The sequence below is a fragment of the Lathyrus oleraceus genome, chromosome 3 (genome assembly GCF_024323335.1).
Source record: "Lathyrus oleraceus cultivar Zhongwan6 chromosome 3, CAAS_Psat_ZW6_1.0, whole genome shotgun sequence".
Classification (NCBI taxonomy): Eukaryota; Viridiplantae; Streptophyta; class Magnoliopsida; order Fabales; family Fabaceae; genus Lathyrus; species Lathyrus oleraceus.
Window position 1 is genome coordinate 101,164,636 of NC_066581.1, and position 27,858 is coordinate 101,192,493.

A 27,858-nucleotide genomic window follows, 5' to 3' on the forward strand; every position below is an offset into this window, starting at 1 on the left:
CAGGGGATTTGAACAATTTCATCATTCCTGGAGGTGTCTGCCACAATTGGGTCACTGTGGACTTTTCTACAGTTTTTTTCATAAGTCAGAGTAACAATCACTTTGTTTAAAAACCCTTCTCCCATGCCAAAAGGAGAAGTGATGACATTGTTGGCAGCATTTTGTGCAATGATATTTTCATTCAAATAATTCATGTTAAAACATTTGTTTTTCCAATTGTTTTCCCTTTTCGCTTTTTGCATGAAATTGGTGATCACAAAAAACCTTTAAAAACAGGAATAAAAGCAGTCTTTTCATCTGCATAACGATTGTCTTGTTTGATTTTCAAAGAGCTTTTCATATCAAAATCTTTATGCAGGTTGTTTCTCAAACCCATTGAACATAATGATCGGACGTCATCTCCCAATTTTGAATTCCCTGTATTCGAAGTGGACGAAGATGATGTTGAAGGGATTCCTGACGAGATTTCCCGACTTCTTGAGCAAGAAAAGAAGATCACTCAGCTGCATCTCGAGAATCAGCAGAACAGCCAACTGGGGCATTATCAAAAAAAAAAGAGAAAAAAGAGAAAGAGGAGGGTGCAAAATCAAAAAAAAGAAATCAATCAAAATCAAAAGAAATCAAAAGAAATCAAAAGAAAGAAAAAGAAAGAAAAACAAAAGAGAAATAGCACCCTCAAAGTCCCAAGTTGGCTGATGCTGAATTCGATCGAAAAGAAGAGATCAACTGCCATGTGTCATGGTCAGTTATATCAGCAGAGAGTGATGAAAGCATTCGACAAGAAGGTCAATCCTCGTGTGTTCCAAGAAGGTGACCCTGTGCTCAAGAAAGTCTTGTCTTTCGTGCCCGATTCCAGGGGCAAGTGAACCCCAAGCTATGAAAGTCCATGTGTTGTCAAGAGAGCCTTTTCAGGCAGTGCTTTAACACTTACGACAATGGATGGAAGTTCACTCGTCCTGTGAATTCCAGATGCAGTCAAGAAATACTTCGCCTAAAATAAAAACAAAAAAGCAAAAGCTCGCTAAGTCGAACACCCCAAAGGGCGACTTAGGCAAAAAGGAGCGTCTCGGTGGATTGAAAACCCGAAAGGGCGATCCAGGCAAAAGTTAGAGACATTGAAAAAAAAAAGAGAGAATTTGCATCCCGCTAGATTGATCACCTCACACTGGGGCAATCTAGGCAAAAATTAGGGATTTGGCAAGTAACTGCATCTTGACAAGACTGTGCTCTATATCTGTCGTCCGTCAGGGATTCTAGATTCGTCATCGACTGAAGCTTTGAATACATCGCAAATTCAGAATGGTAGAGGAAAGGTCATTATGTTCGATGTAGCCCTCTCCAATATATATCACCGATTTCAAACTTGTACAGATCTATGGAGTCTCGCCCTTTGCAGACTACCATTCCATCACATCAATTTGAGCTTTTATCCAATTATTTGCATTCTTATTTGTTTCAACTCAACAAATGTTTTGCATGTTTTTAATTGATAAAGTATCATTGTTTTCAAAGTAAACAAATTTTTCAAAAAAAATTGTTCTTAAACAAAGTGAACGTTCACAATGATGGAAGGATACTTAGGAGACCCACAGTGCTCTCCCGGGGGTGGTATGATTACCAACAGGTAAGACAATTGTTCGTATCTCGAGCATGACTGTATCTTTGTCCTGCAGAACCTCGTATGGTCTCTCCTCAGTGAATTTGCACGACGCAGTGTTGTTTGAAGTTGTTCATCTTCATGTTCCCGGCAGTACAACATTCTTCCTCCAAGTCCCTATTAGCTCTATTGTGGGACATCCCCAGTAGAGTGATGTTTGAGCCTTATCATGGGGCATACCTGGGGCACGTTCTTTTATCTAACGATCCCTGCAGAGCCGAATCAGGGGCAAGGGATAGTTGAACGGTGAAAAAGCAGTGAAGGATTACGACGACGGTCCTGGAAAATTAATCAAGAAGACTCTTCAAAGTCTGATGATTGGAAAGTTTGCATGAATACCAGGAGTTCAATCCCCGTGGAGTACGGACGAGATTTGGAATACAAGATGATGGAGCAGAAAAGTCCAGAAGAGTCTGAGAGTTCTTAAAAGTGGAAAGTCAACACTATGGGTGGATGATGGATACTAGTGTTCGACGAGGCGACCGACATCCCGGTCAAACAAGCTGTATCTCCCTAGAGGATTGAGAGTGTGATCTCCCTGGCAGATTCGAGATCGTTGTCTCCTCAGCAAGCCTGAAGGTCATCACGTCCCCAGCCCAAGCCAGTATTGAAGCTATCAGAATCATTTTCCCCTGCAGAGATACCTGTGGACAGTACCTTCTTTCCCCAGCAAATCTAAGGATTGCTTCTCCCCAGCAGGCCTATGCTTGCAGATTTCCCCAGTTGATAATCCCCGCTGAGCGCCTGACAGCTATTTTCCCCGGGAGTCCCCTAGTGGAGTTTATCTGTAGACCGTTGGTGTGTTCCCCAACAATTGGTTTTGTGATGCTATTATCTCCAGCATGGCCGTGAGTGCTTATCCCAAACAGGTTTGTGGGAATTCATCTCCAGTATGATATGACGTGTCATCATCCTCAACAGAGTTGTTACTCTCACCACTATGGTTTTTCTCTCCAGCAGAATGGTGTGGTTTTTCCTCAGCAAATTCCCCGAGTGGAGCGGGTCTCATGAAATACATCTCCAAGCAGTGATTCTCCTACATATGGATTGGTTGGGTCGTCCCTAGTGGAGTAGTATTTATTTCTCCAGCAGAGTTCGTCCTACCAGTGGATTGGACGGATTTTTGTAGTAGACTGATATCTGCATCCCCAGCTGAGTTGATTCTACCTATGGATCGCGTGGGTTATCCCTAGCAGAGTAACAGACATTCTCCCAAGCAGGTTTTATCCTATCTGAAGGTGGGTTGAGTCTTTCTCCCAGTGAAGTCGCTGTACCATTCCCCAAGCAGAGTTCTCCGCAGAGTATTTCCTCAGACAGAGTCTCCCCACAGAGTTGGAGTACCCAATCAGTTGTGGCTCCCCAGCCGGAGTTTTTCATCATTTTGCATTTTGCATGTAGTAATCATTGCATCCTCAAAACCGCGTAGCATTTCCATTCCTAAAATGGAGCATTACGCCATAGAAAAATTCAAACATATGCATTCATGTGTTCGAAACCCCATCAAACCGTATCCCCTGCAGAGACGGATTTTTTGCTCAACCTGTACAACATGTTTGCTACAGTTGCTCCAGTCAATTTTTGGTGTTGACAATCCCCACAGAGGTTTATTTCCTCATCCGTTGGTGAAAGAAAAGCCTGCCTCTCCCCAGTGAGACCCCCTGCAAGTGTTCAGCTTTGCCCTGTCATCTTGTAAATGTCGGTATCTTGTCAGCACCCGCGTGTGTTGTCTTCTTTGGTGTCGGTAAACACCATCTTTCGGTGATTTCCAGTCATGCGTAAGTGTCTGGTCTTCTTTGGTGTCGGTAAACACCATCTTTCGGTGATTTCCAGTCATGCGTAAGTGTCTGGTTTTCTTTGATGTCTGTGAACATCATCTTTCGATGTTCGTAACATCGTTATCCCTTCCCTAGTGAAGATTCCTCCTCTCCGTTGGTGTCGATAAACGTCGAGTTTTTCCCGATCATCCGTTGATGATTTGGATGTGTTCACTCTCCCAGAAGAGTTTTCCTCCTCTCCGTTGGTGTCGATAAACGTCGAGTTTTTCCTAGTCATCCGGTGATGTCTAGTTGTACCCTCCCCATGTGGACTTACCTCTCCGTTGGTTTCGATAAACGACGAGTTTTTCCCAGTCGTCCGTTGACGTCTGGTTGTGTCTCGCTTATTCCCATTCATCAGTAAATGTCTGGTCGATCTTTTTTGGTGTCTGTAAACATCATCTTTCGATGTCTGTAAACGTCGAGTTTTCTCCCATTCATCTGTCGATGTCTGGTCGAGCCCTCCCATTCATCGGTAAATGTCTGATAACCCCCAGCTAGAAATCCCCAGTAGAGTCATCTGTAAATGTCCTATCTGGTTTCCAGTTGCAAATATTTGTATCTCCCCAATAAATTTCTCACCCAGTCATCGGTAAATGTCTGGTCATTTCTTTTGATGTCGGTAAACATCATCTTTCGATGTCGGTAAACATCGAGTCTCATCCCAGTCATCGGTAAATGTCTGGTCATTTCTTTTGATGTCGGTAAACATCATCTTTCGATGTCGGTAAACATCGAGTCTCATCCCAGTCATCGGTAAATGTCTGGTCAATAAAATCAAAATCCCCAGAAGTCGTTGGTAAACGGTTTGTCTGGTATCACCACAAAGATTTTGTTCCTCCCCAAGCGGAGATGCCATCGGTAAATGGCCCAGTTTTCTTCGATATCGGTAAATATCGAATTCCCAGTTGCAGCAGCCATCGGTAGATGGCCTTGATATCGGTAAATATCAGGTTTGCTTTGAAGCCACCATCGGTAAATGGTCTTGCTTCCTTTTCTACACCAAGTTGTTTTCCCAGCAACCATCGGTAAATGGTCTGGCTGAAGTTGATATCGGTAAATATCAAGTTTTTAACCATCGGTAAATGGTTCTGTTTTTCTCAAGATGTTTTCCCAGCAGCCATCGGTAAATGGTCTGGCTGAAGTTGATATCGGTAAATATCAAGTTTTTAACCATCGGTAAATGGTTCTGTTTTTCTCAAGATGTTTTCCCAGCAGCCATCGGTAAATGGTTTGGCTGAAGTTGATATCGGTAAATATCAAGTTTTAACCATCGGTAAATGGTTCTGTTTTTCTCAAGATGTTTTCCCAGCAGCCATCGGTAAATGGTCTGGCTGAAGTTGATATCGGTAAATATCAAGTTTTAACCATCGGTAAATGGTTCTGTTTTTCTCAAGATGTTTTCCCAGCAGCCATCGGTAAATGGTTTGGCTGAAGTTGATATCGGTAAATATCAAGTTTTAACCATCGGTAAATGGTTCTCGCTTTTCAGAAGTTGTTTTCCCAGCAGCCATCGGTAAATGGTCTGGCTGAAGTTGATATCGGTAAATATCAAGTTTTAACCATCGGTAAATGGTTCTCGCTTTTCAGAAGTTGTTTTCCCAGCAGCCATCGGTAAATGGTCTGGCTGAAGTTGATATCGGTAAATATCAAGGTCCCAGTTTTAACCATCGGTAAATGGTTTTGTTTTTCAGAAATTTGTTTTCCCAGCAGCCATCGGTAAATGGTCTGGCTGAAGTTGATATCGGTAAATATCAAGGTCCCAGTTTTAACCATCGGTAAATGGTTTTGTTTTTCAGAAATTTGTTTTCCCCAGCCGCCATCGGTAAATGGTCTCGCTGAAGTTGATATCGGTAAATATCAAGTTACAGTTTCTAACCATCGGTAAATGGTTTCGCCTTTCTGAAGTTGTCAATTGCAGGCGTCATCGGTAAATGACATGGTTCCTTTTGTATCATATCCAGTCGGTGCAAATTCTACGGTTCTTTGGTATTCAATCCCTGTTTACCCTGAAAGTCTGACAGCCGTTGCTATCATCCATTCGGGTTCCCAGCTGATTGAATAGGGGCAGCTGTAGCACCTCAAATTTGCACCTATCATTGTACATACATTTTCATATTAGGTCATAGCATATCATGGTCCATTGCATAGCATTGCATTGCCTCTTTTGCCTCAAGTGCAAGCCAATCAAGAAATTAGGTCAAACTGATCAGGAGGTCAGTCAACCAAGCAAGCAAGCACAATTCTCAAGGAGCCAAGGCCTTAGGGTTGGTCCAACAAGTTCACATGACTTGGAGGTCCATTTGGAGTGTTCATGTCAAGGGTTGAAGGCTCAGAGGTCATCAGTTCATATACAGACAGTCAAAAGTCAAAGAAAGTCAACAGTCAGTCAAGGCAGTGGATGGTGGCCATTCTTGTGGAATTTGGGCACCATGATCAATAATCAAGAATTCATACAACTTGGGACATCATTTGAAGTCAAGTTCTCAAGGAATTAGGGTTTGGAATTCATCAGTCAATGCACAATCAGACAGAAACCCTAAAAGTCAACTGTTGGTCAACTGTCCATTTAATCAGTGATTTGATGAATGGATTTGGTTTGAGAGAGCTTATTCATGTCCAAATAGGCCTCATATATCATGTCAAACACCATCATGGAAGAATTTGAAGCCAGATCATAAATTTCCAAAAATGGAAACTGGACCTGTAACTGAAACTTACCATAAATGGAAAGTCTTGATCCTCAAAATTATATCTTGATACAAGCTTCAAATGAATTTTTGCCCAACATGAAAGTTGAAGATCTTGTTCTCCCATTTCCAAAAAGTCCTAGAACTCTTAATTCCCATGTGTGGTTGGCAAGTTATGATCGAATCGATTTCAGAAAATCTTGAACTTCAAAGGGCCATATCTCTCAAACCGTTTGGCCAATTTTGGTGGGGTTTTTTCCTACAAGTCACATTTGATCCCCTCTTTCCAAAAATATAAATTTCATGAGTCAAAACCTCACCAATCAAAATGGCATTTTTTGACCTATCACATTTAAATGCAAGTTTGACCAATGTTTGACTTTTTGATATAAACCTTTTTCTACCATTTGGCCAATTGGAACAGCTCAGAAAAGTCATTTTAAATGTGTTTGCAAGCTCATTTTATGCAGTACATGTGAATCCATACTTGGTTGCTTGAGTTGTAAGAAAGGTACAATTTCACCATACTTGTCCATGCCATCCCACAACCATGCCTTGTACCTCAAAAGAACAGCAGCATTATGCATCGTTTTTTCTATCATGGTGAACCTAATTAGCAGCCTAACCAACAGCAGAACAAGGGGCCATACTAACTTGCTTAAAATTTGGAAAAGGAAAGTACTTTGCAACTATCCTCCATACTTCCACCCCTTACCTTGTACTGTCCAGCAAATGCAAGATTTTTCTGTCCTTTTGAACACAAATGCTGCAGCCAACATAGCAGTAGAAAAACCAACTTGATTCACTCTCAAAATCGATCCACCTTGCTTTGGCATTTAAAAATTTTCTGTCGAACTCCACAGTAGAAAGGCAGCACCTTGCCACTAAAGCAACACACAACAGCATATTTTAGGGGTGTATTTTCTGTCATGTAGAGGACAGTAGCAGCCACAAGACCACAGACCAAACACCTTCACTCATTTTTCCAACCTCATCCTTGCTTGCTGGGCATTTTTTCATTGGCTGTCATAACAAAAGAACAAGAACCAAGCCTTGTAACCCTGCCATGAAAAACCAGTAGCAGACCAACCAAAACCCTTGATTATTTGCATTTGATCTTCTCTGTCCAAAACCCTAAGGTTGCCAAGCCTTGCACAGTTCTTCACCATCATTTTCATCATGTTAAACTACTAGCACCATCACACAACAGAACCATTAATTTTCCATCCATTTTCTGTCATATTGAGGAGCCATCAAACACCTTCCCAAATCCATTCACTTTGCTGCTTGCATTCCCATTTTTCCTGTCAAACTGTGAAGAAGGCATGGCACAGTACAAAACAGCAGACCTTGTGCATGTTTTCTGCTATCATTTCTGAGATGCAAATTGCAGCCACATAGAAAACCAGCTTAGCTCCCTCATCCTAAAATGGCCCTCACCTTGCTATTTGATTTCCAATTTTTCTGTCCAAACATAACAGACTAAGCCTGGCTTGACAACATCCTGCATCATTTTTCCTGCCACTTGTAGACAACAGCATACATCAAAAAACACATTGGCATATGGAAATCCATTCTGCTCACTGACCCTGCTACTTGCATTTCATCTAAACTTCCAATAGTTCAACCTTGCCTTGCAACCAACAAACCAACATAACCAACTAACTCACCTGGCCATTTGCTTTTTTTTCTGTCCAAAACAAAGAGCACCAAAACCCTGCCACAAGCCACAACACAGCATAAGCATATTGTCCTAAAAAACTGCACTTTGGCCATTCTTCCAAAACTTGCTAGCAGCAAACCACCCATTCACCTTGCCTTGACATCTCAAAAGAAGCAATCCAAAAACTCCAAACCCTGCCTTGCCAACCATTTGTTTCATCTCAACTTTTCATCATTGCCAATCAACTAGCCAACATAACACCAAAAAAAAACACACAATAATTCCCAAACTCACCATTGCAAAAAAACTCACTTTCTACTTCAAAATCCAAATCTTCAAAATCATATTTCCCCCAAGTTCCTTGTAAACCATCCATTCAAACACCTTCCATATAACATATAGAAGCTACTATGGACAGAAAATCGCATCTGTAATCACTAAATCATCATATCCAAATCTCACATTTTCACTCTTGCAACTTGAGTTGGCCAGAACAGTTGAGGAGGTTTTAAGGCAAACTCTCAATGGCATTACATTCCTGGAGCATCAAAGGTGCTAAAGGGATCTTTTAGCACCATTAAAAGTGCTTGAAATAGAATCTCCATTTTCACCTACAAGCAAGATCAGTTCAGTGGCCATCTGCATTTCCAGCTTGGTGCAAGTTCAAGTAAGGAGTCAAACAGCTTGCCTTGGACTCTTTGAAGCTATTTGGATACCTGTCAAGCATTGAAAGCACCTCCAACTTCACATTCGACATTGCCTTGTTCAGGTTAGCAACTTGCCTTCGAAATGCTTGATAGAGTGGTTTTCATGTCTTAATGTGTGAATGAGAAATGCTATATTCAACCCCCTGAACATGATTGAATGCCTATTTTTATCCAATTTTGCTTGTGTGTGATTTTGAGTTTTGCTGCTAGGGGGTTAGGGTTTCTGTGTTCATCATGATGTATCTTTATGCACAGTGCACCATTTTGAATTTCATGACCATGGTTGTGTTAAGCACATGAAATAGATGAATTTTGGTTTTTGTTTCATTTGATTTCGTGCACTGTAGAGGAAGATACATGTTGTTGAAGTTTGAAAAATGTGTTTGATTTTGGGGAGGAAGATGGTGCCAGGGCGCGCGAATGTTAGGTTTAAAATTGTTGTTTGGCTTATTTTGACTAGAAGCAGAAAAGAATCACCAAGTGACTCACAGCCCAGTGGTGGGCGCGCTGATTTGAATTACCAAGGGGAGGGGTTCGAATCCCATCTCCCCCATTTGTGTTTTTCCTTTTGAAAATATGTTTTTTTATGTTTTCTTTTAGAATTCCCATTTTTGATTTTTATTCTTGTTTTACCTAACATGAGATAAATATGTGAACATGAAAAATGACAAAAAATATGAGTGTTTGACTTTGTTGACTTTTTAGGCCATTTTGTGAATTTATCCCGATTTTATGAGTTCTACCGATTAAATGTCATCTTGTGCGTTCCATGTGGTTATTTTGATCTTTCAGACCTAGGATTTTTGTGTGAAATCAATTTAGGGTAGGAACATGTCCCCTTAGACACTTAGGGTAATTTTTCACACAATGCTCGATTTAATTTTGACAAAGTCCCGATTAAATGTTTTTGACCTCCTAAACTTGTCCAAATGGGATGAAATTTGACATGATTACCATGCTATGTGTTAGGTTTGATCATGATTTATTTGGTGATTTTTGGAAATGTTTTAGTTTGCTTTTGATGCAAGTCTTGCTGTTGACTTCTATGAGCTTCTGTTTGCCATGTTTTGACCTAAATGGTTCATGAAATGATGATAGTGATTGATATGGATGTGAACCCAATTGGTTGTGTTTCCTAATTGTTTGAACATGATTTTGGATACTTGCCCTTTGCTGTTTTAACTTTCTCATCCATTTTTGACCCTAGGCTTGCCCTAGTGGTCCTGCTACTCACTTTTGAGCTTGTGTTTTCAGGTTGACTATCAAATGGCCATTGAGACCAGTTCTTTTGATTGAGCTTGCTCCAATATCATTGACTAACTTGTGTGTTTTGTAGGTGGCTTGGCTCACATGCCCTAAGCCCTGTGCCTTGCACATCTATGTGCCTCTAATTGACTGTTGGTGTCTGTTTCTGTTTGTTTTGTTTGAAGTTGCATACTAACATCTGCTTGACTGTTTCAGGTGCTTTAGTTGCTTAGTTCCTTGTGAACTTTTTGCTTTGCTTTGCTTGTATAAGCAATTTGCATTGAGGTATGTCTCTTTTACTTCATGTAGTCTGGAAGACCTGGCCTGTTACTTGGCCAGGCAACTGTCTGAAGTCCTCCTTAAGAGGCAATGTTTGTGGATGTTTACTTTTGTCCTTGCATGGAGTCAAAGCCCTCCTAAGTGAAGAGGCAATTGGTGGAAGGTAGGGATATGCAATCTATCCCCCACTATTCAGTGTGTCTTCTGTTTTGCTCACACCACTGTGTTGATGCATTGCAGATAAAAACCCAAGATCTTGTGCAATTGTACAGTTGAGTCAGTTTTAAATGTGTAGAAGGGTTCCCACTTTCTGAACCCACACATTCTTGTCTTGAGCTCTCCCAGGCCAGGGATAAGAGCTGTGAAGTCTTATCTTCACTCACCTTTCATCTGCTTCACCTTAGCCCCTCAATGGCAAGGTTAAGAGCAACACTCACCCCATTCCAGAGGTTTGTTTGTTGAGGTTGATATGACCCCTCGACTAAAACCTAACCCTTGTTTGAGCCACTTGCTTGTGTATAGTGTGTGCTATCTGTGCTTGTAGGATTGTTTGACTTGCTTCCTGTGCAAGTTAGGATTGTTTGACTTGCTTCCTGTGCAAGTTAGGTTTAGTTTAGACTTGCTTCCTATGCAAGTAGGTTTTGCTTGGCTTGCTTCCTGTGCAAGTTAAGTGTGTGTGTGGCTTGCTTCCTGTGTGAGCCATGCTTAGGATAGGTTGGCCCTTGTGCCATTTAGCTAGAAACCTTAACTTAGGGTTGATTTTGCATGACAACATCTAGGCTCGAGTCGTAGTCTCCCTAGAGTTGTGTCTCCCTCTGTTATCTGGTTAGGCTAGTCCTTTATCCCTGCGTAGGGGAACTACATCGCCCTGATCTTCACACCAGATGAAGTATGTAGGCAGGAGATTGAGCTGATCTCTCCGGGCGCCCTTTTTCTTTTTTGTGTGTGTTGTTTGACAGTTGCTAGGCTCGAGTGCCTGACTCCTTAGCAGTTTGTTGTCTGTTTGTCTGAGTGTGTGCTTGACAGTTATAGGCTCGAGTCCCCGACTCCCTATTAACCTGTTGTGTTGTTGTGTGCTTGGAAGCTGATGTAAGTCCATCGAGTGGCATTCGGGTTCCAGTGTGCGTGTGTTTGGTTCGGATGCTGATGTAAGCCCATCGATTGGCATTCAGGCTCCATGTTTGCCTTTGCTCTTGTTTGTCTGCGTGCGTGTCAGCCGAGCTACGAATGCTCTGATTCTTCTCTCGTCCGAGAAGATACGTATGCATAGGATGCGATATCCTAGCGAGCATGTGTCGTTTCCCCAGTCCGAACTACTTCGACTCTGATGTCTATGCCTGATAGACTAAGTAGGCCCAGGATACGATATCCTGCCGAGTCAGTTTCAGTCAGTCTCTTGCGTTTCTTTTCAGCCAGTGTGTGTGTGTGTGAGCAGTGTTTAGCAACCAATATCCCTTCCTTTCGTGCGTGGATCCCGTAGAGTACTACGGATGCGTGGGGGTGCTAATACCTTCCCTTCGCATAACCGACTCCCGAACCCATTCTCTTTGGTCGCGAGACCATGTTCTTTCCCAGGTTTACTCTGAGCGTTTCCTTTCCCTCTTTTGGGATAAATAACGCACGGTGGCGGCTCTGTTGTTTCATTCTTTTCCCGCCGGTTTTTCGCGCGATGCGACAATTACCTGGGTCAGAGTTCAGGTATATATTAAGTATCTTATTTTTGCTTATAATAGTGTTTATTTTTTTGCTTATAATAGTGTTTGTAAGAAATTAACTATATATATATATTGTTTGTTTTTCTGTGTAGTGTCCTCAGCAAAATAATTCGGTCGATTGCGGATTTTTTGTATTGAGATTTATGAGAGATATCATTGCATTGAATCGTATAGACATCCCAAAAATGGTATGGAATAATAACTTAGGGTTTATTTTAATATTATCGGATAACTAATCTAATTTGTTACTAAATCATGAATATGTTTTATTCTCTTAATTGTAGTACTTTGAGGAATACAAGTCTTACTCAAGAGCTCATTTGGATGAAATGAAGGATGAATTGTGTCAATTCATTGTTGATCAAAGAATCATATAGCTAGGTTGTATATTGTTGTACATATATGTATGGAATGTTGTTGTTGTATGCTGTTGTTGTATATATGTTGTATATTGTTGTTGTACTTTTACTAAATCATGAATATGTTGTTGTATATTGTTGATCAAAGAATCATATATTAATGTTGTATATATGGAGATTAATGTTGTATATAAATGGATTCATGTTGTATATATCAATGGATTAATGGTGTATAACATTGGATTAAAGGATGAAATCAATATGAATTTTACACTTTTGCAGCATGCGAACAGGTTACCAATTAAATATCCACTGTTTTTCAAACAAATTTTTTTAAAATAACTAACACTTTAGAGGGCGCTTTTTGTAGGAAGCGCCCTCTAAACACTTTACATTGAGAACTTTAGAGGGCGCTTTGTCCAGAAAGCGCCCTCTAAACACTTTACATTGACAACTTTAGAGGGCGCTTTCTGCAGAAAGCGCCCTCTAAAGTGTTAGTTATTTTAAAAAAATAAGCGCCCTCTAAACACTTTACATTGACAACTTTAGAGGGCGCTTTTTCCAGAAAGCGCCCTCTAAACACTTTACATTGACAACTTTAGAGGGCGCTTTTTCCAGAAAGCGCCCTCTAAACACTTTACATTGACAACTTTAGAGGGCGCTTTTTCCAGAAAGCGCCCTCTAAGGTGTCCCTTTATGGACCACTCCAGAGGGCGCTTTTTTCATAAAGCGCACTATAATGTGGGCCTTTAGACAACGCTTTCTCCAGGAAAACAAAGCGCTGTCTTTACCTATGCCAGCGCCAGATTAGAGGGCGCTTAAAAGCGTTGTTATAGGCCAAAATAAGCGCCCTCTTTTCCCTTATTTGGCGTAGTGATTCAAACAAAACTTGTAAATACAATCTATTCTCTTCTCATCCCTCCAATCTTTTGCACAAATCTTTTCACAAATACCAACCTATAACACATATTTGCAAAAAGGGTTCCCTTAGAGTACTAAGGATGTTTTGGGTGCGTAAAACCTTCCCATTTCATAACCAACCCCCTTACATAGATCTCTGACATTTTTATTAGTTTTTGATTTGAAAAACTTCTTACTTGGCTTTTATTCGCTTTTTAGCCTTTCCTTTGGACAAATAAAAGTGCGATGGCGACTCAAATTGTATGTTGACTTTTGATTTAGTCAATAAACCTAAAGGTAACGAAAACCCCGCTACAGCTATCCATGAATTATTCCAAGACACCCCTCAGAGTCTACTCCTCCCACCATTCACCACAGAGATCTCTATGCAATACTTGACAATTTTGAGAGTCACCTGGTACTAGAGAGAGGAGTATCCCAGGGTACTAGCTCCTGTATAGTGGGCCTATGAAAACGACTACATGACCTAGTTCTATAAGGTGTCACATCCTATCATGACACCAACCTCTCTTAGAAGATATCTAGACCAACTAACTAGGAGGTACTTGAGGCTCAAGATGACCACATCAAGGGCGTGACGATGATCTGTCGGTGTGTTGTGGAGATGGGTAGAGCAGGCATAGAGACATAACTCTTTGAGGAGGAAAGTCCCCAGTTGTCCCTTGTGGAGAACATGGTTGTTGAGTTACGAAATGTTGTGTAGTATAGTCAGAAGGGGAGAAAGCAAGAGGTTCTACATACGCAATAGTTTATGTTAGGATGTATTATTGTTTTTATAGATAAATATTACGTATGGTGTTGCATTTTTGAATTAATATATGACTTCTTACTTTTATTTACCTTTAATTAAACTTGATTTTACTGCGATTTTACTTTGATTTTACGTTAATACAACTTGGCCTCAAAAAATTATAATGTTGGGATGATTATGGTGTTCTAAAACCATTTAGGGGGTTTTTGGAGATGCATCTCCGAGTAACCCCCTCTTTCAATTACCACACTTACAATACCTATAAAAGGACTTCATGGGACATTTCGGAGATGCATCTCCGGATACACCCACATAATATACAAAGATGCATCTCCGAACCATATTTTTAACAAAATGGGGGAGGATATCAGAATAACACATTTTGGTGTGATTTGGGTTCTCCCCGAAGATGCATTTCTAGATGCATGAAGGGATGTTTTGAATTTTCAAGGGTCTAGGATGCACATATAAGGGTGTAATGAGTCATTCCCTTAATTTAAGTCCTATAATTGTGCAACTAGCGTGAGTCCAAGTTCGTGGCCTCTTTAAACTTGTATGAATTCACAATCCTCAAACACGAGGTCTAATAAGAGCACAATGTTTAAAAATGTTATTCCAATATAATGACCCCCAAACATCAAACATGATGTCTGATAAGGATGAAATGCTTAAGAAATGTTATTTTGTTCCATAAATCTATGCCAAGCTTTTTCATTGTACCCTTTATGAGTCAAGCTTATTTGCATACCTCACTTTATTTAAACTTCTTCCATATTTTTCAATTCTACGAGTTTTCATTTATGTTTTGAAATATCTCATCTTAATTTCTCTACTAACCTAATATTTGACTCCTTTTATATCGTCTGACCTTATATATAAATAAAAGGAAATGATCTATCACACTTTAGACAGTAGACACAATTATCACAATTGCATCTCTTAAAGTCTATGGGAATTTTTCAATAAGCATACTTAGTTCTCTTTGTTAGAAACTATTATGCATTGAATTGAGAGAGAGAGAGAGAGAGAGAGAGAGAGAGAGAGAGAGAGAGAGAGAGAGAGAGAGAGAGAGAGAGAGAGAGAGAGAGAGAGAGAGAGAGTGAGTTATGGAAACTGGTTTGCTTATATAGTTAGTTACACTTAACTAACTTATAACAGAATGAGAGGGAAAGAAATTTGGGCTTTAAGCCCAATCCTTATTCCTAATATTCCTCATTCAAGTTCAAGGTGGTTGATCAAGAGATTTCTTATGAACCACTCTTAGCTTGTCTCTTAGTTCAATAAACATGGCAGTAGATAGAGGTTTTGTTAGGATGTCAGCCCACCGATTATTAGTTAGAATGTATGTTACAGTGAGGCTTTTGCTGATCACCTTTTCCTTGACAAAGAAAATATCAAGCTCCATATGTTTGGTCCTCGAGTGCAAAACATGATTGTGAGATAAGGCTACTACAGATAAGTTATCACGGAGAATTCTTGGCACTTGATGTTTGACTTTGAGCTCTAAGATAAGAGATTGAAGCCATAAAATTTCTATAGTGGCATGGGCTAGGATCCTATATTTTTCCTCAGCACTGGACCTGGAAACCAGTGTTTGTTTCTTATCCCACCAAGAGATTAAATTGGGCCATAGTAATATGCAGGCACCAGAGGTGGATCTTCTATCATTCGGATCTGATGCCCAATCAACATCACAAAAACTCGTGATGGTAATAGGAGCAGTAGTATTGGTTGGCATAAGTAGTAAACCATGATTGAGAGTGCCTTACAAATACCTCAGGATTCCTTTGACAACTTTGTAGTGGTCTTCAAGAGGAATTGACAGACTTTATTGACAACAAAGGAAAATACAGGTCTAGTTATAGTAGCATATTCTAGTGCGCCTACAATAGACCTAAACCTTGAGGGATCAACACCATTTTCAGACCCTACCTTAGATAATTTTGAGCTAGATGCCATATGAGATGTCATGCCTTTAGTAGAAGCCATGTTAGCTTTAATGAGCAAGTCTTTGAGGTTCTTGCTTTGGGATAGAAGGAGAGAGTCATTTGATAGATAATGGGCTTCTATGTCCAAGTAATCAAGTTGGCAAAGATCCTTAAGAGATAAAGATAAATTTAACCGTGTAATGAATTGCTGAATAAAGGACTTTGAAGTACAAGTGATGATGATGACATCCACATAAACAAGAACAAGAATGTAATTGGTGGATATGTGTAATATAGAGAGAGAATGATCACACCTCTCAATAGTAAAATTGAGAGAAATAAATGCTCTTAGGGTCTATTTTAGGCCATAAAGTGTTTTACTCAGTTTGCAAACTAGATTAGAACATGTTTTCTCAAACTCAGGAGGCTGCACCAAGTATACTTCCTCGTCGAGAATGCCATTGCCATTGAGAAAGACATTATTTATGTCAAGTTGTTGAATAACCTAACCAAGAGAAGCAACAAGAGCTAGAATAATTCTCATAGTTATAGGTTTAACAACTGATGAGAATGTCTCAATAAAATCAAATCCTTTAACCTGGTGAAACCCCTTTGCAACAAGCCTGGCCTTGTATTTATTAATCGCGCCATTCTTTTAACTCTAAACATCCACTTGCATCTAGTAAGTTGTCTGTGAGTGGGAGAAGGAACCAAAGTCCATAAACCATTTTGAATAAGTGCATCATATTCGGCTTGCATTGCAGAAAACCAGTTGGTTCAATTTGAGCAAGAAGCAGGGTTGGATTGAGTCTTGGTTGAACAATGCCATTTTTTTAGCTCTAGTCATCATAGGATGAGTGTTTTAGGGATGAATAGGAGGAACACGTGATGGGACTAGAGCACCGAAAGAAACTGTTTGAGGATGAGACTGGGGTGAGGAGATTGAAGTGTGAGAGGCAGGACTAGTGGAGAGGGAGTGTGCAGGGACATTAGAGGATACAAAGGTGAGGTCAGCCCGTTGAGGAGACCTTGGTACTGAGGAAGAGTGCAATACCAACACTCTCTTGACCTGGTATAGCAAAAACCTGGTGTCACAATCCACCGACATAATTCGTAGCTCGAATATAGTTTTCCATTATATTCGAGCAACCCAAACCAGGAGCTCGGATAAAACTTTGGTAGAAAAAATGCACAATATAGATAAAGGATCTAGAAGAAACGACATAGATTCAATAGGGAAAAACTCTTTAAAAAAAAACCACAAGCAAAGGAGAAGCAAATACCAATATGATAAAAAAAATTCTACTTGTGAGATGATAAGAAATTATGATCAGCTACTACAAGCACCTTGGATGCAGAACCTGTCAACAATATTGCAGTTTTTTTGGGTCAACAAGAGTATTACATATTTGATTACATGTAAGTAGAGCTGTCAATTTAGGGGGCCAGGGCCTAATTTTTAAGGCCCCAAAAATATAGGGGGCCCAAAATTTAAAAAATAAATGAGCCCTTAAATATATGGGGCCCCTAAAATAAAGGCCCATAAAATTCAATTGAGGGCTTAAGGCCCCATCATTTTTTAAAATTGATTTTTTAAAGAAAAATTTGTTTTTTTTAAAGAAAAAATTATTATTTTTTTATTTTCATGAATTTTTTTTTTCAAAAAAACCGACTTTTTTAATTTCATAAAAAATCGATTTTGTTTCAAATAAAACTAAACTTTTTAATAAAAAAAATCGATTTCATTATTCCGGAAAAAATCGATATTTTTTCTATTATCGGGAAAAGTCGGTTTTTTTTTATTTTCGAAAAAAGCCAATTTAAAAAAAATCACATTTTTTTTATTATTTTTGAAAATATCAACTTCTTTTTTTTATAAAAAAATGACATTTTATGTTTCGAAAAAAAATCGATTTTTTTGTTGGAAAACATTAATTTTTTTATTTTTGAAAAATATCAACTTTTTTCTTTCGAAAAAAAAATATTTTTTTTTAAAAAACAAATCGCCTTTATCATTTTAAAAAGAAATCAATTTTTTTTGTATTTTCGAAAAAATCAACTTTTTTCCTATCTTTGAAAAAAATAATTTTTTTCTTCAGAAATATCACTTTTTCAGAAAAAATAAAAAATATAAATATTTTAAAAAAAATCGACTATGTTATTTTTTTTTTGAAAAAAATTAATGTTTTTCTTGAAAAAATCAACTTTTTTTTTAATTTTTGAAAATAATTTTACTTTTTTTTCAGAAAAAAAATTAATTTTCTAATTTTTTTATTATTTTTAAAATATATATTTAAAAAAATAAAATATTTTGTTTCAAATAAATTATATTTTGAGCCCCTCACTTAGGCCCCTTAAAAACCAAAAATAAGATGGGGCTTAAAAATAAGGGGCCAAAAAATTATTGATTTAGTAGGGGGCCTAAAAAAATTCGGCCGAATAAGGGGCCCAATTGTTGGGGCTTTCTCATTTAGGGCTTTTTTGACACTTCTACATGTAAGACCCTAACTCAAGCCTGAAAAACATTAGAACCACACAGCACTATAGAAGACATTTTAATATTAGGTATGTACACAGTTAAGTGAATGTGTACTTTTGGAATCTGAACATAAGAGCTCTTGTTATAAGACATGGGAACACCTAACCATGAGCATTCCAAGAATGCTTACGGAAGATATTTCCTTCTTAGATGCTGACATGCCTTATCAGAAAATAAAGGATGTCATTTCTAACAATCAAATTCTATCTCTAGGAACAACAATCTCTGCAAGTCTTGTTTGATCCTATCTTATCATATTAAAAAGAAATGACAGACCGCAGAAGCATGATCATATACTGTGTATTTAATAGAGACGGGAGTAAGAAACAATAAATATAGAAATCAAAACTATTGCAAAAATATATCTTATTTAGTACAATTTGTTTTAAATTATGATACATTTCCTAGCTGATTTTAAAAAAAAAGATTTGAATGTGTGGTGCAGAGTGCAGACTACCTATTGAGTGAAGGTTTACAACAACAAAACTCTTCTATAAGAAAAAATTGAAGAGACTGCCTGTTGCCCAATCCACTTAAATCAGAACCATCTCTAATGACTTTTGCAAGAGAAGTGGCTGGTTGGCAAGCACTTTGAAGCTAAGAATTAGCCAGTGGGAATTGGACAAGACGGTGTTTCTTATTCAATAAGACGTACTCAATGAATTCCAAGAGTTCCAAAGAAATCTTGGGAGGGTTAGGAAATCATTGTGCACGAATAGTCCATCCCCGCTGAGCAAGGGCAGCGATCACTTGAGTAGCAGCTTCTGCCGTGTCATTCAGTGGAGAATAATACCAGCTCTCAGTTATCTGTATTTTCAAAACACAAGTTACCAAAAGCAACATTAATAAGAGCAAAAGTGCCATGCTTTGTTCATTCTGTGGTTAGAGCATTCTGAATTAAAAAACTGGTATCAATTTAAAGAAACAAAAAAAAGCAGAGCATTCAAAGACAGTTGGCCACTCACATTTTCCATCCCAGTGAACGGCCGAGCAACTCCTTGCTTCTGCAAAGAGTTTTGGAAATCAGCAAACTTCCATGTACACAGCTCTGCTCCGATTACATATACAGGCTTCCTGTAGTAAAAGATATGAAATCATGGCACTGATAATTTCATTTTTAGTGTTTTAGTAACAGGAAATTCTTTTTTTCATTTTGACGTTTATTTTTTCATGAGATGCATGCTGACCATCATTGATCATACATACCCAGTACTGCAGGCCTCACTCAACATACTAACTGAATCAGCTGTGATAACAAATGCATCAGCCCAGGCCAGATGTCCCATATGTGGATTTGGACCTGAATGTAATAAAAATAATTAGAGTAAATAATCTCCAGTACCAGAACAGGCAAGTCTCAATTTCCTCTCTTATGATTTAAGAATATGATCATTGAGTACCTTCACCATCCCAAATTTGGACCTTAGGATTTGTGGAAAATTCTTTGACCAAAATTTTGGAGATCTACAATGAATGGAAATTTGAATTATTATCATATCATAATTGAATTGATGCTCCCACTAGATAACATCATTTATACAGACAAATCACCAACCATGAGCATGCTCATGGTAGAAGCCAAAACATTTCATAAGATTACTGCATCCAACCTATGGACTGAAAAGGCAAAAAGATTAGTACAAATTGCACGATATACCTTCGCAGGAGTTCTTCTAGAGAAAGATATTCTGACTGTCCCACAACTCCATAGAACATTCTGAAGCATAACCACTAAATTCTTTGCAAGATCCACACCAGAGGGACAATTGCCTAACCGGGAAAAAAGATTTAACATCAAGACGGAAGGTATAATACAAGGCGTCATTAATGTATGGTTATATTCCACCAATGTTAATGCGTAAAAATAAAGTTCAAAGAAGAAAATATAGGGCATATAAATATACAAAACTTTTAATGTTCATGTCAGCTTATTTAAGGTTTCAAACAAATGAGCTTTACATATGCAAAATTAACCTACTTAGCTTTGATAATTTCTCAACTATGCCCTGCAATACACAATACATAGGGCATGCATTTCCTTTCCTGCAATTAAAGCATAGGCTATAGAGTCATTTAAAGAAGTTTCCAATTTGAAAGGGGTCACCAAACTAGAGAGAAGAAAAGAGAAATTCTTATCACAAACAAATGAAATATGACCGACCAGATTTTCCTACAGACATTGGCAGCAAACTTAATTAAAAAAATAAACACCAGGAGACTTATGGGTCTAACATAATCCACATTTTCACCCTTTTAAGACTTAATTAAAAAAATAAACACTAGGAGACTTATGGGTCTAACATAATGCACATTTTCACCCTTTTAAAAGACAATGGTTGTGCAATCATCACGTGCATGAGCATGATACTTATGCTGATACCAACTTTCAACCTATATCAAACTACACAAATCTTAATGAACATTATAAAATTTCACAAAGTACAATAGGAAAAGCACTAGAAATCACTTAAATGAAAATAAAATACCTGTAGGTCCCCCGATGTTAACCACGAGCAAGGGCTTTGGCAAAGTAGCTAACTCATCATGCCAAGCAGATGCAGCAACCCTAAGAGCAGCCGAATCAGCTTGATGAAGTGCTCCCACAGTAAGAACCTGCATTCATGTAAAATCAGCGACCTTCAAGAGAGGACAAAAAGTAGAACATCTCAGTTTAATATATGACAACCACAAATGTGTTAAACCAATAGCCACACACACAGCTGTAGTACCTACCACGTTGCGGCCAGGAGGTTCCCATGGAGTGACCCACCTTCGAAGAAACCAAGGTATTTGCTGTTGGGCATGAGGAGTAAGGGGGTAATAATCATGGCGAGGAGTAATCACAAGATCAAACCTATTCAGGAGGAATCTTGGATGTTGTATCTGAATTAAGCATGTAAAAGAGTTAGACAGCAACATACAATGCCTTCATTTATTATTCATAATCCATGCACCTATGGAATTGAAAACGACAAATGAAAAAACATGCACCAAAAAAATAGACAGTTTCATGTTGAATTAAACCTAAAAAAGAAGCAAAGTACACCCTACATGTGAGTCATTATGAATTCATGAATCCAAGGGGCTTCATGAATAAAGCTTCTGAATCTCTGCGATCACATTTTCTTAAATGTAAACAACCCCAATAGTAGCATTTAATAGTTTCTTAAATGAAAATCTCTGATCACATTTTCTTAAGCAATCAATTATGATGAATGCATGCACTCTGATGGTAGTGAATTCACAAAAAGAAAGATTAAAGTGCAAAGTTTAACCTGAACAAGAAAAACATTTTCCAAAGCTAACCGTTTAATCGAAGTCGCAACAGAAATGGTGTCTCGTCCAGACGCAACCACCAACAAAGGACCATCTCTATGGATTAAAAATACAGAGTGATTAATGCAATTCATAAAAAATAAAAATAAAAACATTCTTTCTTAAACCAATACATTTAATCACAACCCAAAAAGAACAACAACAACATACTCGTAAAACTTTTCACGCGCCATCATCGCAATGCCGTAAGCATCAGCTTCTAATACATTAGATATAGCTGAAAAAGTGAACAAAACTACACCATCATGTCAATGTAATCATTAGAAACAATCAAAGTTCAAAGAGACTAATTGTTACCTACCATTGTTCTGATTCAGCGATTGAAACCGTGAATTACCGTAAATTCTTCGGATAAAGGAGTCTAGTTTTTTATGAATTGAAACTGGAAGCCATTTAAACCACCTATTGATTCCTCCTTGTGGCCTCGTGACACGCTGAAACCAAGCCACATAATCTATGATTGAATCAAATTGTTATAATGCGAAAAGAAAGGAAGATGAAAACGAAGACTTACGTATAAGGAGATGCGTTTGGAGAGACCGAGAGCACGGACCAATCCAATGCTCTGATTCTCAGCGCCGGCGAAGCCGTTTCCGATGACAACAACTCGCCGAATTGCACCGTCCAACATCTCCGACATCGCTCGTTTTTTCCATTCCATTCAAATCTGAAACAAAAAGAAGGGAAAAGAAACTAAAACCCGGTCCGAACCGGTCCGGTTCGACCCAAACGTAAACATTTGTTTTTCTATTTATATATATCTATATATTTATTTTCAAATTCTAGTGTTTGAAAGAAAGAAGAAAATTTTGGTGTGTTTGTTAGAGCAAGATGTGGGCGAGTGCAGAAGGTGGTGCTCCAGAGGTTACTCTCGAAACTTCCATGGGTTCCTTCACCATCGAGGTTTTTTTTTTTTTTGGTTTTTCTCTTCAGTTCCATGGCTAAAATTAGGGTTTTAACTTTTTTGTTTGTTTTGGTTTTTAGCTTTACTACAAGCATGCACCTAGAACTTGCAGGAATTTCATTGAACTCTCTCGCAGAGGTTACTACGACAATGTTAAATTCCACAGAATCATCAAGGACTTCATAGTGCAAGGTGGGGATCCTACTGGGACAGGAAGAGGAGGAGAATCCATATATGGGTATGCTTGAGCTCATCATCATCATCATCATCTTTATTATGTTGATTATGTTTGTGATGGAGTTATAATTGAATTCTTCTATTTTGTTGTTGTTTATGACAGGGCAAAATTTGAAGATGAGATTAAACAAGAGTTGAAGCATACTGGAGCTGGTATTTTGTCAATGGCTAATGCTGGCCCTAATACTAATGGCAGTCAGTTCTTTATCACTCTCGCGCCGTGTCCCTCTCTGGATGGTAATGTTATTTGCTTCCTGTTTCTACTTTGCTTTGTAATTTTTTAACATTTGTAGGTTTTTGTTGATGATTTTTATTAGGCATTGTGTTACTCACTTGCATAGTGAGGATTTTGCACTTCAAATGTCCATATAAGTAGGTTATTTAAATGATAAGTACACATTAGTACTGGTTTGTGGACAAGGCGCCGTGCTTATTGCACACAAATCATCTCATTGCAGAGTTGTGAAAAGTATAATACTTCGTATTTGTATCCTGTTCAGCTCCTTTTATCTTTATACATTTTGACCTTTACATGGTATGTTGATCCATATAATCACCAAATCATGTTTAACATTCGGTTGTATTGCTGATGGTTTTAATCGTTGTACAATAAGATGTAGTCTGAAGTTACTGATGGCAAAACTAATAGATAATCAATGGCATATATTAATCGCGGTAAATTTTTTTTTACATATTAGAAATGTTAGACTTTTATCATACCCATTTCTAAAGTCACAGATATGATTAGTCATGATTTGCTAACAATGTAAAACATTTTACACTTGATAGTGCATGAAAATTAAACTTTATAAATAGGAGTAAGGTCCTAACAATTATCCAAGTTATATAATATCTTACGGCCTTATCTAAATGTAGAGGATTATCTCTGGGTTTTATTGGGAAAAACCCAAGCCCACATTGGTTAAAGATAGAGCACACAAAGGGTTTATATAGAGTGACACCCCTCACCTTACAAGTTGGTTTTATAAGGTTAAGTTAGGCCGAACTTTAATTTTATCTGGACACCACTACGTGCATCTAAATTGAACAATTTAGTTATTCATTTACTATAAAAAAAAGCTTAGAATGTTGCAATCAAATTTAATGTCTTCAACTCCTCGTTGGTCAAATTGTTTCCACACATCTTTAACCCTTTTAGACAGACGTGTATAAGGTGTGTTAAAACAGAGAAAAAAAATTAATTGTTTGAGACACTTGTATAAGTTGTTAAACACTTCTCATTAGGGTGTCGGTCACCTATCAAGAAGTGTCGGAGCAAAGGAAAAAACATTTTTTTGTGACACTTGTTTGAGTTATCCAACACATGCCGCATGAGTGTCATACTGGTGTTGGACACCACGACACACTTAATTCTAGTTGCGTTCACGGTTTATAGTTTGTGTTGATTCTGTAATTCATTTGTCAAAAAGAACTACTACTATGATGCACAAATATTTCAAAATGGCTATTAGACAGCTTCATGATATATTTCTCATATTTTTTCCTTTTTGGGTAGATAAAGCTGCATGCATATATTTAGTGCATTTTATAATCATCCAACTTCGTTTTTTTTTCTTCATTAGTTTCCTTTACTAAATTTGTAAGAGTACATAAAAGAAGGGACTCTCTTTTAGAAGCCGTATGTGAGTTCTCTAATATAATCTGAGTTCAAGGTAAACATAAACTTACAGTTATTACTTACAACAAACTGCTAGAGTAGACTCAAGTGATTTTTAGCTATAACCTTGGTGTCATGGTGGTTAGATGATCGAGTTTGGTTGGTTAATTTATGATTCGTCATTCCTATTCATATAATGAAAATTTTGGAATATCTATTAATACCCAATTTCTGTTTCTGTTTCAACCAGGAAAACATACAATATTTGGAAGAATAAGTCGGGGAATGGAAATCATCAAAAGACTTGGCAGTGTTCAGACAGATAACAATGACAGGTATGTTGAATATCTTTCTATATACACCATTTAAAGATACTATATATGAACCAACGATTTTGCCTAGAATAGTATAATGACACTTCGTGCGTGATATTGGGGATCATAAAATTGGTGGTATTGGGTATATGATACTGATATGATACTCATCTGAGGAATTGGTTTATGTATTGCCTCATGTACTGTCACAATTTGTTTTCATGATTTTTTCTGTAAATATTCAATTACAAGGGAAGTTTTTGGCTAATGAATGAGGTCTATAAATTTAAAACATATAGGATCAGAAGGAAGAAGTTGGCTATGCTAATAGATCACAATTATATCCAAACCTAGTGGGTACAAAATTTACTTGCAACAAATAAGGTTTTTACTCATAAAATGAGTTTGGTGCAAATGTGGATAATTTTACTCAAAATGTTGTACGTATAGATGCTACAGCACCCATCTCTATCCATGTTTGTACAAAATGTTACATATTATGAGCTTTCTTTGATCTTCCTTTATGAACTTCTTGAAAAAAAAATTGACACATTTCTTCATTTTCCACCTATTCAGGCCCATTCATGATGTGAAGATACTGCGGACATCAGTTAAGGATTGAGAGGAGTTGCATGATATGATGCGAAGAAATCAAAGTTTTATTATTAATTCTTGATATAGTTATTGCTGCAAAAATATCTCGGCTTCATGATTAAGCATAAAAATTGTATTTTTTTTTTTGCATTAGTTTGGCCACACAATCAAGACTCAAAGACCGTGTTATATGACCTATTATTTTGGGACTGTACTTCCAAGTGATATAGAGATATGGGTCTTTTAGTTTCTGTTTCTGTTTTAGACTATAAGTGTTTATTATGTGCAACATTTGTTTTGAATTGAATTATGCGAAAAACACTCTGGATCTTTAAGCTCTTTAAGCTTGGTAGGAAACATGTTTTGGATCATTGTGCTAATGTTAGCCATCATGGTTATGGTCTCATTCCCTTCTAATATTCTTTTGTTAGTAAAAATTTCTTTTAGAAATTTGGCATATGCATATGTGGGCATTTGGATCAGTGATTCGGTAAAAGGCACAACGTGATGGATATTTTTCAAAAATTCTAAAAACTTTTTTTAATTGTGTCTCTACCTTAGCCTTTTCAAAGTTTTGTGGGAAAGTGATAAGTGTCTTGGGCAACATAAAGTGTCTCTTCCTCAACCTTTTTTATTACCTTCTTTTAGGTGGTGTTACCGTTTTTTTTCTTTCAATTTCTACATTTTCCTCACCATTATTTTTCTCTACTCTCCTAGAACTCTCAGTTTCTCAGTTTCTTTCTCTCTTTTTGTTGTTAGTGTTCACATGTATGAGTGGTTGATTTGTCAGCCAACTGCATTGTCATTTTGTTGTTGTTATAGTGTTCACATGTCCCTGATGCATGAGTGGTAGATTTGTCAGTCAACTGCATTGTCATCTTTGTAGATTTTACTTCAATGTTACCTAACCTTTAAACCACAGATAATGGAGTCAGGTTTATGCTTAAACCCAAATCAATCAACGTTTTGCCAATGTATACATTTCTTATGGTGACAGGTAATGTAACTCTCTCAGGATCTAGTTATTTTCTTAGGATAGTTCGTTGAATGATGGCACTATAACTAGCATCAAGATTGATGGTCTCCTGATCCGTATACCTCATTTTCTTCGTAAGAATGTCCTTCATAAACTTAGAATATGTTGGTATTTGTTCAAGAGCTTCAGAGAATGAAATATTTATCTGCAAACGACTAAATATATCCAAAAATCTTAAATAATGTCTTGCATTGTCTTTCTGGGTAGGAGCGTGAGGATAAAGTAGGTGTTGTTCTGGAAGACTCTTCATTCTCCCTTTATCCTCTTGAGATTTTTGAGATTTTCTCTTCTTTTCCTCTCTCTTTTTCTTTTCTAACTTACCTTTTTCAATTTTTCATTTAAAACTAATTCTCCCTCTTTATTTTTTTTCTACTTCAATCTCATATTTTTCTCTTTCTATCACAAAGTCCTCTTGTTCAACATTATCACCTATGCCTTTTCTAATTCCTTTACTGTCGCATCCGCGAAAAACAACCGGCGGGCTAAAACAAAAACAGACAGAGCCGCCACCGTGAGTTATTTATCCCAAAGAGGGAAAGGAAACGCTCGAAGTAAACCTGGAAAAGACATGGTCTCACGACCAAAGAGATAGGTACGGGAGTCGGTTATGCGAAGGGAAGGTATTAGCACCCCTACGCATCCGTCGTACTCGACGGGATCCACGCTCAAAAAGAAAGAAAAAGGTTGCTAAAACTGCTCACAAACATCACACACACACTGGAAACAACACAGGTGGGGGAAGAGAGGAACGGGCTCGCTAGAATATCGCATCTTATGCCTACGTATCTCATCGGGAATGAGAATCAGAGCTACCGTAGTTCGACTCACGCACGCCGAAACAAAACACACGCAAACAGGCAAACATGGAAACCGAATGCCAATCGCTGGACTTACATCAGACTCCGAACCAAACAAACCCACACTGGAAACCGACTGCCAATCGCTGGACTTACGTCAGACTCCAAGCACACAACAATAGGATAACAAACAACAAGTTACTAAGGAATCTGGCACTCGAGCCTAGTAACTGTCAAGCAAACACACACAAAAAGGAAAAAGGGTGAACACACAGACTAACAGGGAGTCGGGAACTCGAGCCTGATAGCTGTCAAGCACAACACACTCAAAAGAAGAAAAGGGTGCCCAGAGAGATCTCATACGACCTCCTGCCTACGTACCTCATCTGGTATGAGGATCAGGGCAACGTAGTTCCCCTGAACAAGGGAGAAACTTTCTCCTAACCAGAGACTGGGAAATGACTAACTAGAAGGGAGACTGACTCGAGCCTAATAGTTATCATGTATTCCACAATGGTCCTAGGTTGAGTTTGCTATCTAACTTGCACAGGCAGCAAGCTATCTTAAACAGGCAAAGCAAAGCATACAAGCAAAACAAAGCAAACATACACACAATTAGCACACACTATATACAAGCAAAGTGGGCTCACACAAGGGTTAGGCTGTGAAACACAAGCCAACTGTAATCGGGTGATGTTAGCTCTTAACCCTAACATTGAGAGTTAGGGTGAAGCAGATGAAATGGGAAGTGAGG

General features: G+C 38.1%; 2 protein-coding genes across 2 annotated transcripts; one reads left to right on the plus strand and one right to left on the minus strand.

Annotated features, from left to right (window-relative positions):
* Window positions 1–18,588: 18,588 nt before the first annotated feature.
* LOC127125616 (mitochondrial fission protein ELM1) lies at window positions 18,589–22,403 on the minus strand. The gene is made up of 11 exons (XM_051054392.1): window positions 22,119–22,403; window positions 21,906–22,038; window positions 21,755–21,821; window positions 21,544–21,640; window positions 21,002–21,151; window positions 20,755–20,881; window positions 19,926–20,038; window positions 19,669–19,732; window positions 19,475–19,568; window positions 19,234–19,342; window positions 18,589–19,075 (listed from the first exon to the last, which is right to left on the minus strand). Exons 1-11 carry the CDS (start codon window positions 22,263–22,265, stop codon window positions 18,971–18,973), a joined length of 1,206 nt encoding a protein of 401 aa, XP_050910349.1. The 5' UTR covers window positions 22,266–22,403; the 3' UTR covers window positions 18,589–18,970.
* LOC127125617 (peptidyl-prolyl cis-trans isomerase CYP18-2) lies at window positions 22,366–25,522 on the plus strand. The gene is made up of 5 exons (XM_051054393.1): window positions 22,366–22,507; window positions 22,589–22,746; window positions 22,849–22,982; window positions 24,614–24,698; window positions 25,254–25,522. Exons 1-5 carry the CDS (start codon window positions 22,436–22,438, stop codon window positions 25,297–25,299), a joined length of 495 nt encoding a protein of 164 aa, XP_050910350.1. The 5' UTR covers window positions 22,366–22,435; the 3' UTR covers window positions 25,300–25,522.
* Window positions 25,523–27,858: the final 2,336 nt, after the last annotated feature.

What these genes read in the sequence shown, in the direction of transcription:
- LOC127125616 (XM_051054392.1), bottom strand. Translation starts at nt 22,265, where the DNA reads ATGGAATGGAAAAAACGAGCGATGTCGGAGATGTTGGACGGTGCAATT. An exon ending in CCAAACGCATCTCCTTATAC is followed by an intron (nt 22,039 to 22,118) that starts GTAAGTCTTCGT and finishes GCTTGGTTTCAG; the next exon opens with CGTGTCACGAGGCCACAAGG. An exon ending in GCGCGTGAAAAGTTTTACGA is followed by an intron (nt 21,641 to 21,754) that starts GTATGTTGTTGT and finishes TTTAATCCATAG; the next exon opens with AGATGGTCCTTTGTTGGTGG.
- LOC127125617 (XM_051054393.1), top strand. Translation starts at nt 22,436, where the DNA reads ATGTGGGCGAGTGCAGAAGGTGGTGCTCCAGAGGTTACTCTCGAAACT. An exon ending in GGAGGAGAATCCATATATGG is followed by an intron (nt 22,747 to 22,848) that starts GTATGCTTGAGC and finishes TGTTTATGACAG; the next exon opens with GGCAAAATTTGAAGATGAGA. An exon ending in GCCGTGTCCCTCTCTGGATG is followed by an intron (nt 22,983 to 24,613) that starts GTAATGTTATTT and finishes TGTTTCAACCAG; the next exon opens with GAAAACATACAATATTTGGA.